At 25.3% G+C, this 15,678-nt stretch overlaps 2 protein-coding genes across 2 annotated transcripts in view; one reads left to right on the plus strand and one right to left on the minus strand.

The window, feature by feature from the left end:
* Nucleotides 1-15,678, plus strand: part of LOC134827461 (uncharacterized) — a 49,289-nt gene that overhangs the window by 2,980 nt on the left and 30,631 nt on the right. The window lies entirely within an intron of this gene.
* Nucleotides 11,547-14,101, minus strand: LOC134827460 (ninjurin-2-like). The gene is made up of 4 exons (XM_063840097.1): nt 14,081-14,101; nt 13,842-13,953; nt 13,318-13,503; nt 11,547-11,788 (listed from the first exon to the last, which is right to left on the minus strand). Exons 2-4 carry the CDS (start codon nt 13,932-13,934, stop codon nt 11,579-11,581), a joined length of 489 nt encoding a protein of 162 aa, XP_063696167.1. The 5' UTR covers nt 13,935-13,953; nt 14,081-14,101; the 3' UTR covers nt 11,547-11,578.

Here is a 15,678-nt window from a genome sequence, read left to right on the forward strand (position 1 = left end):
TCTTTCTTTGCTTTTCATTCAGACGTCATTCAACCGTTTGACTCGTATTTTGTAAACAGAGTAACTTTCCGAGTAAAAAGTACTATAAAAGTAAACACTTGAAAAGAAATTGTTTACTTAGAAGTTCATATCTAAACAAGATAAAAAAAGAAACTAATTTAGTGATGTTTATGGAGTTCAGCTGGAAGTTTTTTTTTAATTTTATGAATGAAAAAAGTTTTTTTAAAGTGAAATTTTTCAAGACTTTTGAGAAATTTTGTGAGTTTTGACCTATAGAAATTATTACAAGTTATTAAATGTTTAATTTTTTGTAAAAAATTATTATAAAATATTTCAAAAAATCAATTTTGATTTATTGAGAAAGCAAACAATATTTTTTTTGCAATTTTTTATATTTTATGTATTTTTTTACGAACAGAATTTTTTTAAATAAAATATTTAAATCTAAATAAAAATATTTAAAATATTTAAAAAAAATTATTTTGGCAGAGATTCTTAATTGAAAATTAATTTTTATTGACTTTCGAAAATATTTAGATAAAATTGCAATCATTTTAATTTTATTTACAACAGAAAAAAAAATGATAAAGTTTAAAATAAAAGTAAAAATTTTTTACATTTTAAAAACGTCAAAAAATTCAAGAATTTTTTGTGATTTGAAATTTAAATTTAATGGCCTTAAATTTTTTTAAAAATTTTTTGTGAGTTAAATGCTCTCTTTTTCTCTTTTTTTAAACAAATTTTAAAACTAAATAATTTTTTTTCGATTTTTAAAAATTCAATATTGTTGACTTTAAAAATTTATTAAAAATAAATTTTTTTCGATAAAAAATTAAAAAAAAAATAATAATAAAAAATCGAACATTGCTGACTTTACATAATTATTAAAATTACGCGAAAATTCTCATCAATAAATTAAAGAATAAAGTTTGACCCAAAAACATCACTTCGAAAATTATCTTTTTGTCACTTCTGTTTAAAACTGCTCTCAGAATTTTTTTTTGACTCCAGATGTGGCAAAAAAAAAAAATAAGAAGACAACTGTTACCAAAGTGATAAATCCGATATCTTTCACAGTTGGACAAAAAATCTCTTTTGATCATTTTAATTCATCTGCTCACTTTTTTAAACTTTCAAAAGATTAAAAACTTCCCACAATACTAAATAAAAGTGCATCAAAGCATTCCTTTGATCCCTTTTACAGAAGAAAGAGGGTTGCACTTTGTCAAAAAGAAATTAAGAAGGGAATTCAGAAAAACAACAATAAATAATTAATTTAAATACCTTGGGGTGACAGACAGAAAAAGAAGAAGAAAGGTCAATGGCATGAATTTTAAAATAAATTGACCAATTTCTCACACTGTCACTCCTGTTCCTGCTCAAAAAGATTTCAGAAGAACCCTTGACAACTTGTTGAGTTGGTTAGTTTATCATCCAAAGATCGTCTTTGTAAAATGTGATGTCATTAACTTTTACAACAACTAACAAAAATTACATCAACAGCAGCAACTGATACAATTTTGATCCGGTTATGTAAATTGTCATTCACGCTTATCAAAAAGGGAACGTACTTCACAGACATCGTCATCGTCGCGTTCACAGCCGTTCGTTGTCGTTATTTACGCCACTCAAGATGATAGATGATGATAAATACAGAAAAAGATGAACTGAACATGAAAATTGCGTGAATCTTTCTCCTTTAACACAGCGTTATGGTTATTTGGTCGCACACGTTTATGTTCGCTTGAGAGATGCGGGAGTCTAAAAAAAAACAAAAATTAACTCAATTTTTCGCCAGTTGCCTTTAAACAAAAAAAAAGAAAGAAAAAAAAAATTAACGAAGAAGGGATTTTCATTGAAAATAATTTTTCTCAAAAAATTCTTAATAAATTTGTTCAAAAAAATAAAAAAAAAATATTGCAAAATAATCTAAAAATTCACCATTCATCAAAAATTAAAAAATAAACAAAACATATTTTTTGAAGAGTTTTCAGAAGAATTTTTTGAAGTTCTAAAATTTCTAAAAATTCAGTAAAAAATATTTTTTTCTTTTTATTTCATTGTGAATTTTTGAATTATTTTGCAATATTTTTTTTATTTGAAAAAACAAATTTTGTAACACTAAAAAAATTAATTTTTGATAAAAGTTTCTTCTTTATTAATTTTTTTTGCGTCATTTTTGTTTTTTTTTTAGAAAACGACTAACAAAAAAATTGAATAAATTCATATTTTTAAAAATTCCCGCATTTTCTCGTAAAGTCTGTCGATCAAGTGCAAAATTTTCCGAAAAAAAAAATTCATTAAAAAATATCGAAGATAAGGCATGAAATCATGTACTCGTTCGGCTGTGCTTGAATGACGCGATTAAATGCCATTATTAACATGAAAACAATTTACTTTGCCGCAAGCATGCTATAGCTGTTGTAAAATTATATCACTAATTGAATGATTGTGTGAGTATCTTTTTTTCTTGCTTATTATTATTAATAATAAACAAACTGCAGAGAACCTCGATGACCCTTCAAAAGTTTGCCAATTTTTTTTCGTCTGTACTATCGTTATCTCCAGCAAGCAAGCGATCCATCAATGAGCAGTCAAGTGTATCAAAATATATCTCATATTGAATAGATTGATTACGGATGATTATTCAATGATCCATGAATTTCCGTTTCTATGACTACGAAGACGAGGCGAGATGACGATGTTTAATTAGTATTCAAAGGAGATTAATGATGACGGCATTTGGCACCTCATATACGCAAAAACATGAAACGCAGAAGAGAGAGATTAACTTGACCTGTTTCAACTTTTTTAATTTTTTTTTGTCAAATAAATAAACAATCACCTGTTTGTTTGCGTCAACTACAATCTCCTATTTAGAATTTGAGACGATAATTAGTTGTCGTCTGGTTCTTTTCAAATAACATGTTAATTAAGTGTACGGATATCAAGAGATCTTTTCAACACTTCTGTGTTACTTACTCTTTTTTTATTTCATTCTTTACTCATATGGAATGTTTTAACTCTTTTTATTTTGACAACTCTTGTTTTATTTAAAATTTTCCTGCAAGATGAGAAAAATATTTATCGAAATAAAAATATTTTGTAAAAAAACTAAAATGTGAAAAATTAATATAAATTTTAGTCATTTTATTTTTTATTTTTATTTAACTGAATTTATTATTTTTTTTTCTAAAGAAAATTAATAAATTTTAAATTCTTTATTTGATTTTAATTTTATTTATTTAGTATAAATTTAACAAATTTAATATTAAAAAATTGTCCGTTTTATTTTAAAAAAAATATTCATGTAGGGTTAAAAAATTTCAAAGTTTTTTAGGAAAATTTAAAATATGTAATTTTTAAACAAAAATTAATGATTTTTTTTTATTTTGCTTTGTTCGCTACAATTCTCAAAACAAGGCAAATTAATAGATTATGATTTATGATTATTGATTTTGTCAGAATAAAATAAAAAAAATTGAAAAAAATTTTTTCGAGCTTTAAAATTTTTCAAAAATAAATTTGGTAAAAAATCATAATTAAAAAAACCGCCGAGTTACTGAAAATTTTCACTGAAATTATGGAAGTTTCGAAAAATTGTAAATCAAAATCAGAACAAATTCTCTCCTTAGGGAAAATTTTCGAAAAATACGTAGGCAATTCCGAGCGATAGGTGTGTCTTCTAGTCATTAGTTAAGTTAGGATAAGTTTCTTTTACTCTAATTTAAAGTAGACGAAACAAATCCCAACCAATGTCCCTAAATGTTCCTTCAAAAACGATTGTAGTAGCTGCGGCTAGGTCCTTCATAAATGTTTCATTGTAATTATGTATTGATTGTATGAAAAATCCGACAAATAAAGTTATGTTATTATTATTATAATTAAAAAAAAAATTATTCAAAAAATATGAAATAAAAAATTAAATAGTATTTTAAAAACAAAAATTAAAAAGTGATTTGTCAAATAGAACCTATTTAAATAAAAATAATATTTAAATTTTAAAAATATTATTCGACTTAAAATAATTTTCTCTGATATATTTTTGTAATAATAATTTTTAATAAATCAATTAATTAATTTAAATTTTTTATTTTTAATTAATTTTATTTTATTTAATTAAATTAAATATTTTTTTAAAATAATAATTAAAATAATTTTTGAAATATTTTTTTTTAATTGACAAAAAATTATACATGTTACGTTAAAAAATAGAAATAAATTTAAAAAATATTCTTAAGCTTCTGAATTGAAAAGTCAATATCTCCTTCAATAAATGAGCATAAAACACGACACTTCTGACACAATGACATCAACTCAACTTCAACAAAAAGCATCCAACACAATATGAACAAGACGAGAACCAAAGTCGGAACTCTGTTTATTTATTTAAATGTGCATTCAAAGTGGATGCATTTTATTCAACAATAATCATCGTCAAAGTTCCTTTTTTTTATTTAAACATATCATCAAACGTTTTATACAAAAAAAAAGTTTAGTTTTCCTCTATATCGTTTTCATTGGCAACGAAGTACATTAAAGTTTCTTTGCTTTATTATTCTCTAGTTCATTGAAAATTCTGTCTTCCTTTTATAAATTATACATTTTAATGTTCTTCATCTCCGTCGTCGATGTTGTCGTCGTTCGTGCATCCCAATGGAAGATAAATGCTGCCTGCATCTAGTTTCGTGTAATTCAACACTCGAGTCATTCTTCATGTGTGTACAAGAAATTATAGAAAACATGTGTGGCTGTGTTACGGTACGATAACTCTGGTATCCGAACAAACACACATGACGACATGTGAATATTTTATATTGCAGTGCAAATATTCTTAATGTATATTAGGTGACTTTCTCGTCTGATGTCTTGAGTTGAAAAGTGTCGGTATCGATAAAATATTTCTCCATTGTTCCCTACGAAAAAAAAAAAAATTATGAGTACTTTGAATAATTTGCTTAATGATATGAAAATGAGTAGGATTTGCGTTGAAAAAGGGAATGACAACGAACGACGTCTGGATTTAATGATGACGACAATATTCCACATGAACGTTATTTTACGAAAAATGTCGAAATTAAGCATTTCTAGCATTTCATTAAAACATATTAAAACAATAAATATAAGGAAAACATTCATTCTTCCTATTGTCGTTCATTGTTCTCGTTCTGCAAAAATTTTCATTGTTCCCAAAACGTGAAAATTTCGCATTAAACGGACAGACAAAGACAGAAAAACGTTTTTTCAAGCGAAATTTTCCTTCTATCTTTAGACAAACAAGTAAAATATGCTTCACTGAATAATTGTTATGACGAGTGCACTTGTTCGTTTCTTGCATTCATGTTCAGAAAATATTCAAACTATTTTTAAAATAACACAAAAAATCAACGAAAAGGGGTTGTTGCCTTTTACGACGCGAATAATTTCACAAATGAAGCCATTTTCGGCATCAGACAAGTGTTTTCGTGACGAAAAGAAATTAAAAAAATACGTTTCGCGATTATTTGTATACGGCACAAAATACGAAAAAAAAAGTAAATAATTCCGAACATGACGCAGATAAGATAACGAGACAGTTGTACAACAAAGTAAGCTAAGCACCTCTCGCACATACCGGATTTCAATCTTTGTACACATGGAAATAATCACCGGAATGGCTTTAATGTCGCAAAAGCTTTGTTGTTACTTGTCATGGAAAAGTTTTTACACCTACTCGGAATGGCGGTAATAAGAAACACATTAGTGGAATATTAGTTGAAACACGCAAGAATTGTGAGGAATTTGTGTTTTACATTAAAAAAATTTAAAAAAAAACTGATCCAATAATTTCCAAAAATTTATTAAAGTAAAATTTTAAAAAATAATTAAATTTAATTATTTTTATTAAAAAAATAACTTTTTTGTAATTTTTTAATTAAATTTAACACAAAAAGCTAAAATAATTAATTAATTTAAAATTAAAAAAAAATTTTTTTTTGAATTTAAAAAAAAAGTAAAAATTATTTTTTTTTCGTAAAAACATGAAAAGAAAAATTCTAAAATTTAAATTTATTTATTTTTTTTTCAAAAAATATTTTAAAAAATTTAATTGAAATTTTTAAAATTTTAAATTTTCATTATTTTTTAAAATTAATTTTCAAAATCAGTAGAAATTCTAAAAAAATAATTTTTGCAAAATTAACATTAAAATGTGCCCAATTTGATCAAGAATAATAGTTTTCTTGTACAATTTAAATTTATCAAAAATATATTTTTTAAGTTAAACTTTTAAGAAAAAAAAAATTTAAAAAATGGACTAAAATTCATCATAAAAATGCTGAATTTTTAAAAAAATATTAAGAAAATTGGATTTTTTGATTTAAATTTAATATTTTACGTTCAATATTTTAATATTTGCACTGCGAAACAGCAATTTTCCACCGCATAACAACATAATAACCTAATGAAAAAGTTTTGTTTGGAGTGTTTTTCTCACACCAAAATTACGAAACTTGAAAAATGCAAACGGAAAAAACTTTCAAAGAACATTACAAGTCACAATTTGTCAAAAACCCCTTATCCACGCATGAGATTTTTTTTTTGTTTAAGTAGTCGTGATAAAGTGTTTCTTCTTTTGCATCGCGAAACTTCAAACGAAATTGCATTGCGTGCAAACGACACTTTGTAAGTCATTGACAACATGAGAGAAAAAAAAAACCGAAACGAAGAAAGAAGACATTGTTGATTAAATTTAAAAAAGAGACATCATTAAACTTAAACTTCAATCATTCATTTTTTTTTGTTTGTGAACGCCTTTGAACCGATATGCGATGCTGATGCGAAAAATAAACAGAAACAGACGCGACAAAGAACTTTTTTTATGACACGACGACAATTGCCTTGATTAAAAAGAGTCAAAAGTGTGTGAACGATTTTTCGACATCTGGGATCCTTTACTTTTTTGAGGTTTCATCGCGACGCGAAAACACATCTGTGGGTGTCATTGTTCTTCAGAAAAAGAACAAAAGACGATAAAATAAACCATTATAACCAAAAACCCACGAACGAACAAAAAAAAATCCGTGTGCCATATGAATATAAATTTGCATGTAAAATAATTTTTAACTCGTCTTGTGTAAACCACAGACTCCAATAAAAACACGAGAAAAGAACAAAAGAGTACATTAAATGAAATCTTTCTTCCTCATGCATGCCTTCCAGTGGCAGAGAGTGATATTCTTTTAGGCCCTCTTAAAAATACAATTTCGTATGAAATTTTTAAAATTTAATTTTTTGAGAAAATAAAAAAATATTAAATTAAATAAAAATTAAAAATGTTTTTAAATTAATAATAATATTTTTTTTTAAATTTAATTTTTTTTACAAATTTAAAATACTTTTACGATTTTTCAAAATTTATTTTACATTTTTTCACGTATATTTTTTTTAATAAAAAAATTTTTAAAATTCTGATTTATATGAGATTTTTAATTTTTTTTTAATTTAAAAAATTAGGTATAATTAAAAATAAAATAAAATATTGTTTATAAAAAAAATAAAATTTAAAAAAATTAATTTTAAAAAACTGAAATGTAAAATTTTTGATATTTTTTTTTTTTTTTTTTGAAAAATAAAAAAAATTAAATATTTTTTTAAAATTTTTTTTAAATTTTAATTAAAAAAAATTAGTGATACAAAATACTTTAAAAAAATTTTAACCTAAATATTTTTTTCTTAAATTTAATAAAAAATTAAAATAAAATAAATAAAAAATTTGTAAAATTTTCTTTTAAAAAGTGAAAAAGCTTTATTTTCAAAACCTCAGGGCCCTAAAAAATACCACATCGTCCCACTGGACTTTCTCGTCAGAATCATCTCGAAATCACAATCAAACAAAGCATTTCACACAATATCGTCGTTTTTAGTCGTCATGTACGCGAGCATGAATTAATAACAATAATAATTGTGACTAACTCGGGAGCACGACAACAAATATTTTGTCGTTTTATTGCAAAAAATTCTCTCTCTCTTTCTTAACACGATTTTATTGTTGTAGTGCATTCATTTGTTTCGTTGTTGAAATAAATTGAGCTTAATTGGATTAAAAAAACAGTCGGGGAGAAGAAATTCATTTTTAAGCAAAAAGTGCGGGATAAATTGTTGCACCACAACTAATAAAAAGGGAATTTTTCGTTCGAGAAGCACTGACCTCATTAAAAAATTATTAGAAAAAAAAACATAAACATGCACTAACAACTTGCTCAATCGCAATAAAAATTATCTCTTAAAATATTCTGAAGCAAGATAAGACCGCACTAAATATTTGTCTCAATTAAAGCTGAATTAAAGTTAATTAAAAGGCGGCGCTTGGGAAAAAAATCTACATGAATAGCCGGGTGGTTAATTGGTAAAAGAGCCGATATTAGTGACCCAGTTGGGGATTTGATGCAATTTAGAATAAAAATTACGCATGTTATGTAATCAAAAAATCGACAAACATGCGATGAATTCATCACGGAGGCAAATGAGACGTTAGCAGGGCTCATCTAATATGCAAATCATGAAACGTCTGTTAATGCGAACAATAATGATTTTACAACGAACGTGTGGCTGGTTTTTTGTTTTTTTTTTACCTGGATAAGATGTTTCTTACGCTTGATTTTTCTAATCAAAATTTTTATTTGTTTTTTGGTCTGTTGAGAATAAAAAAAATGTGTTGAATATTAAATTATTAAAGGCCTGAAAAATTAAATTCCATAAAAAAATTCCATGAAAATGAGCAGAAGAGAACTTAAAGACAATCGAAAACTTTATAAAATTATTTTATAATTTTTTTTGAAACTTCAAGTTTAAGAAAGGAGACAGATTGTAATAAAATTTTCAAAAAAAAAAAAAAATTTTTCTGTGATAATTCTTTTTATTGAAAAAAAAAATAAAATTAATTTATTTAAAAAAAATATTTAAATTTTTAAAAATTTAAAAGTTACTTTTAAATATTTTTTATTTTATTTTTATAAAAAAAAATATTTTTTTTTTTTATTTTATTTTTAAAAAAACATTATTTCTTAAATTATTCTCAAATTATTTTCTCAAAAAAAAAAATAAAATAAAATAAAATAAAATAAAAAAAATTGAGCCAATATTTAAAAATTTTCGAAAATTTTTTCCGTTATTAGTTTTGCAAAAAATAATTTTTTTCCATCTCTTCCTATTTTTTTTGTCACTTTACTTACAATAATCCAAGATTTGCGTCATCTGATGCTTCTTTCGCAAAAAAAAATATTTTTTTCATATTCCTCGAAAAAATAAAATTGAACTCTCAGAGATCAGATTTCCTAAAAAAAATTATTCACTAGAAAAGAAAATCATTGAGTTTTTCTTAGAAAATTTATTTTCAAAGCCAAATATGTTTTTTTTAGAAAAATACCAAAAAATAATTTTCTGTAAAAGAAAATTACCTCAGACTTTCAATGAAATAAAAAAAAATTGGGTATACAAAAATTTTTAGATACCTTTTCTAAAAAAATCTAGACTCGCGAGGCACTCAACACAACAAAACGTCAAAAATTTTACATCATACCCAGACTTATTTACGAGTCAAAATTAATAAATATTTCTACCGCTAACACCGAAAACAAGTGATGAGTAGAACAAAAGAGACACGTTTCCATTATTATTATAATTTATATTTGTTTTGAACAAGTTTCGGAGACGCTTGTAAATAACTTCATTTTGAAAATGTGTCGAGCGCAGTACACCGAAAAGGTAACTCAGGTTGATGTTAACTGTACTTTGCATAATAATACGACACACACCTCCTTCTCCATTGTCTCATCCATTCTAAACAGACATAAACCCGTACAAAAACAAAGGTCTGGTCAATGTTTGTTAGGTTTCTCTATTATTGGTGTCACCTTTCATTCCGACTATGTTTGACATGTTTTTCGCATAAATCATGAGGGTTGCGCCGACCATCGAATTGTCCTAAAAGTTTATTGTCCACTCAAACACCAAAACGGGGCAATATAAAAGGGAACGGTCACCTTTTTATTATCGAGTGGTGTGTCTCTCTGAAATTATTATTTCACTAATATTTCGAGATCGTTTTCGAGTAGAAAATAAAAGAACGAGAACATTAAAATTCATTGCGGTAGGCCAACTTCCGCCTATTCAATTCATGTTCCTTGTACTTACTTACCGGTTTTTGTTGCTTTTCTGTAGATATTTAAATGTGTCCGGGACTAGGATTGTTCTCTTGTGTAGAATGTCACGAAAGTCATTACTTCATTGTACAATTATGCAATCATCAAAAGTGAGGTAGGAGTGGAATGAATTCTAATTTTTGCAAATTTTTTTTCTTAGATTAGTGATGACAAAAACTCGATTCTCAATTTTTTTTTTTTGACATATGGAGCTCATAGGGTTTCTAAAAATCTAAGTTTAATTAAAAATTATTTTTTTTCACAAAATATTTTTTAAAAATTAATTTAAATTTTTTAAAATAAGATTTTTTTAAAAACATCCTATAAAAATTCAATTTTTTTTGGAGCAAATATTTTTTTTATTATTTCAAAAAATAATATTTTTGAAAAATTTTTCGAAAAGAGCCATTAACAGGAGCTTTAATCATAATTTTAATACAAAAAAAATATTTATTTTTATTTTTGATAAATTTATTTAAAAAAATTAACAAGGTTTTAAAAAAATCAGCTCCAAGAATTCAAAATCAAGAAATTTTTAAAATTAAAAATTAAATAAATAAATATTTAATTAATTAATTAATTAAATTAATTTTTAAAATTTTTATTTTGGCATAAATAAATTTTAAGTAAAAAAAAATAAAATTTTAATGATAAATGCTTTTGTGAGCTCAAGAAAAATTTAGCAAAAAAATCATGAAAAATCGCTCCATAAATTTAATGATTTTTGGTCCATTTTTAACAAATTTTTAATTGATTTTTGATCAAAAATTTATTTTTTTTTTTCATGAAAATAATTTTGATTATTAAATATTAATTATTTATATTTTTGATTTGAACTCGAAAGCTTAAATCAAGCAAACTCGAATTTTGGCAAAACTATTCTGACGAGAGTTTATTAAATTTAGTGACAAATTTTGCCGGGAAAATTGGTAAATATTTGACTTTAATCCCAATTTTGGTTAATTATTTCGCCATTTCGCACAAAAATGAACGTTAACACGGAAAAAAGCAAACAAACAACTGCATTACTGAACATAATTGAACCAAAACAAGCGAGTTTGTTATTCAATTACGGAGCCAAATGTTTATGCGTTCGCCGTTCTTTCAGCAGCAGCATGCCTTTATTACATTCAAACACATGTTATTGGAACATTTTACGTGGGACTGTATCTAATTTGTTTAACAATTGCTCGAAACTTAAATCAACTCGACTCATAAACATTTCATTATTAACTTATTTTTCTGTTGTTGAACGAGAAAAAAAAAAGAAAATCAACATATGAATGCGCCAGCACGCGCGTCGAGTGAATTATATTCGAAAAATAAATAAAAGTAATGAAGTGTTGATTAAAATCACACAAAAAAGAACTTTATTTCGACTCGTGGATTACTGGCGGTCAGTGCGACGTGTCTTCATCCGACGTCTTCAGCTGAATATAATTGGTGGCGTCTTTGATATCGAACGCGCTGATGATCACATTTATGACGACAGTTAGCACCGTAATCGACACCAATACATTATTTATCTTCTCGGCACGGCGCTGCTGTTCCGGCTTATTTATGTCGAACAATATTCCCAACACCAGTATGATAATAGCTTGCAATACCTGCGAAAAAAAAACAAAAAAATAATAAATAAATTGAGTGAGTGAAGCACGAAAAAGCATAAAAATATTGCCATATGGTACGAAAAAAAATGGCATTAATAAATAAATGCAGCGAAAAATCGCCTTAAAATATAGTCAATTTATGCCGCGGCTTCTCGCATGTTTATGGCCTCATATTATTATTATTGCCTTGTATATATTGGAAATCGTTTGTGAGGCATCACGAGAAAAATTCGTTTTAATAGGAAGATTAAAATCGATATTGTTTGCTGCTGCTTGTTTGTTCCGATTCCACTTTTTATTTTATTTTTTTTGCACAACACAGTAGTTGGCCAGAGGCGTAGCATCCAATGAAAAAAATATTAGAAGTTAACATTTATTTCAAAGCTCGTGTTAAAAATAGCAGCATCCTTAACTAAAATTATTCATTTATAAAATACAAAAAAAATATATTTTTTCAAAGGTGAAATAACTCTCTCGTATTTTTATTTTTATCATTTTTTACAGAAAAAAAATTTGAAACTAATAAAATTTTACTTTTAATAAATAAAAATTTGGTTTTTAAGAATTTTAATAATTTATTGTAAGAAAAAAGTTTTAAAAAAGTCGGAACTTTTTCCTTATAATTTAATAAATTTTTGGAAAGATCGAGAAAACTTTATGAAAAAAATTTAAAATTTTAATTTTTTTAGCAAATATAAGAGTTTTTTTTCGCATATTTTTCAATATTTTTAATTAATTTATTACTAAAAATGTTTAGAATTTATTTTTAGATTTTTTTTTTATTTATTTTTTTAAAGAGAAACTTTTAAAAGTTCTTTTCAAAAAATTTTCACATATTTAAAAATAATATATTTCAAATTTTTGTCTTTTGAAACATTTTTTTGTAAATCAGAAATTTCAAAATTTTAGCTCAAATTTTAATTTTTGTCAAACTTTTGCAAACAATCAAGATTTTTGTAAAAAAAAATATATATATATGTAATTTATCGTTTAATTTAAAAAAATATATATATTATTTACAATAAACCTTAAATTTACGCAAAAAAAATTTTAAGAATTTTTCTTATTTAATAAAAATTTATTTATTTTTTTAAAACATATTTTAGTGAAAAATAAATTAAATCAATAAAGTACACTCTCAAATTTGCTTAAAAATTAAAATTCAATGTAAAATCTTGTTATTTAATTTTTTCCCTAATTTTCTTTCCGGAGTTACTAATTTAAATTTAAAAAAATCCGCCTTTTATCAAAAATATTCCTTCCGGCAAATCATTACATAATCGCTACGTCTCTGAGTAGCAACACTAAAAATGTGTAGGATGAGAAAGGAACGTCTACGACCAAGCAATAATAATATCAACAACACAAGTAGCAAAGAAAGGCTATTGTTTATTTTTTTGCTTGTTTTGCTTTTCCTTCGTCTTTTTTTTGTATTAAACTCAACCAACGCAATGAAAAACAACCTCCCACATTTTTATTGCGTCTTTTACGATCCTTCCGAACGATTTTTTGAGAGAGAGACATACCTGAAGACCGATCGACGCCGCAATCAGTACCAATAACAACTGATAAAATTGATATCTTGGTCCGAGGGTTAGGATATACTTCAACTGGGCCGCATTTGCTGTCAGTAAGGCCAAATCCAACATCCCTTGTGCTAACGACTTTCGTGTCGCAAAACTATTTATATCCATTTTCTTGAGTTTGTCCGTCTGCAAAAAAAGTAAAAAAACACGAAGTTAATAGATTTTTCCTTTTTTTGTTCGTTCGTTAGACACATAAACAAACAAAAAAAGTAAACATCGCAAAAAAAAAAATCATAAGTTACTCGCCCGACGAAAAAAAAAACAAAAAAATTACGGTTCAGTGCCTTCTTTCGGTTTTTCAAGTAAAAATATAATTGACGATCGTTATCGCACTTTTGACTTTTTTGAAACATCATTCTTCGACTACGACTTTGATTAGTTTAGTTCACTTGAGTTCCCCCTTTTTTTTTGTTCTCTCACCTAAAAAACGGTAACGGTGCTTGTAATTATGGGACTTCACTTACGATTTCTTGTATGCTCAATTGACTCGTTATGCTTTGGCGTCTTTCGACTTTTCGTTCCTCGACAGCAGCATTTTTCGGTTGCTCGTTAGACATGATGAGGCAGCTTTTTAGACTAAATACACACGAAAAAAAAATAGAACAATTAGTCATTGAACTGCAAACAAACACGAATTTTGTTCGATTCACGAGAACAAATCATGTGTGTCAATAAAATTGAAAAAAAAAATAAATAAATTTACTTTACAATGAAAAATAGTGGAATAACCGTCTGAACAGCTCCAGATGCGAAATAAAACTGAGTGAATTAAAAATTTAATTTTTCTGATGAATTACTCGAGTGCGACGACAGTCACTCACACACAACAACGACGCACCTGATAGATACACTTTTGTTTAAAACATGAGTTTTACATCAATTTCGGTTCGTTTCTACGATTTTTCTATCGAAACTGAAATCTGCCGGTTTTTCTTGTCTTAATGTTTTTTCAATAAATTGATCGGAAATGTTTCTTGAGGTCTTGTGCAAAAAAAAATAATAGTAACAAGATTACGTGGTTATTCATATAAATATCCGATCATAAATTGTGCAATTATTTTATTGTGTTTTGCTCGTTATTATTAGTTTTGAAATAAAATTACAATGTTGGATGCGGACATTGTTGCAAGCAAAACAAAAAAAAAGTGATGGTGCGACCGACGACGCCGATATTGTGGTTATAAAATTTACGCTAATTGATGTGAAACATGAGAATGAGAGGAGGACGTTGCTTGTCGGATTACTTGACACACGGAGGGCAGTCAATGGAACGTGCGTCGTAAATACGAAGAAAAATTTTTTATTGGTTTTGGTGGGATTTAAATAAATTTTTTTTTTAAATTCTAGAGAAAAATTGGAAAATAAATTAAAATTAAAGATTTGTGTTAGGAAATTAATATTTTAGAAGGATTTTAAAGAAATGAATTTTAATTTCCATTTTTATTTTAATCTGAGGTTTATTTAATTTTAATCAGGCTTTAAATTCAAGAAAAAAATAATTGCAAAAAAATTAAGTTGTTAGTAATTATTTTTTTATTAAAATCTGTAGATTGTAAAAAAAATCATGATTAATTTTTTAAGCGTTTAAAAGACAACAAAGTTTTTAATAGTGCATTTTTTTAATGCATTTTCAGGGAAGTTCCGCTTTTTCAAATCTATTTGTATAAAAATAATAAATTTAATAATCAAAAAAATTACCAACTTTTCACTTATAATTAATTTTTTTAAAAAAATTTTTTCATCGAATAAAAAATTTTTTGATCTATTTTTTGTCAAGACTTTTTTTTATGATTTTGTGTAAATGTAGCAAAAAATCATTTTATAGAGAAAATTTTTAAAAATAATTTATTTTTTTTTGAATATTTTTTACGGAAATTTTTATACAGAAACTTTCCTTCTTAAATAAAAAAATAAATAAAATATATTATTTTATATTTTAATTTTTTATGATAAATTTTTAATTATTTTATCATTTTTTTTTTTTTTTTTTTTTGAAAAAAATGAATAAAATAATTTTTTCTCTTTAAATTTAAATATTTTGTATTTTGGTAATTCTAAATTGAATTTTATTTAAAAAAATTTTTATTTGAAAAAAAAAATATATTTTTTAAATGTCATCAATTAAAATTAACAAAAACCTTGAAAAACAAATAAAAATCACTCTTAAAAATGAAATTAATTTACATACCTCAAATAATTACATTTCTGCAACTGACAACTGAATTGGCCTTTTTTATGTAAATTCCGCTAATAATTCATTCATTGTGCATTAACACCAAAATAATTTCATTATTTATGGCA

This window comes from Culicoides brevitarsis, chromosome 1 (assembly GCF_036172545.1).
Source record: "Culicoides brevitarsis isolate CSIRO-B50_1 chromosome 1, AGI_CSIRO_Cbre_v1, whole genome shotgun sequence".
In the NCBI taxonomy this organism is placed as follows: Eukaryota; Metazoa; Arthropoda; class Insecta; order Diptera; family Ceratopogonidae; genus Culicoides; species Culicoides brevitarsis.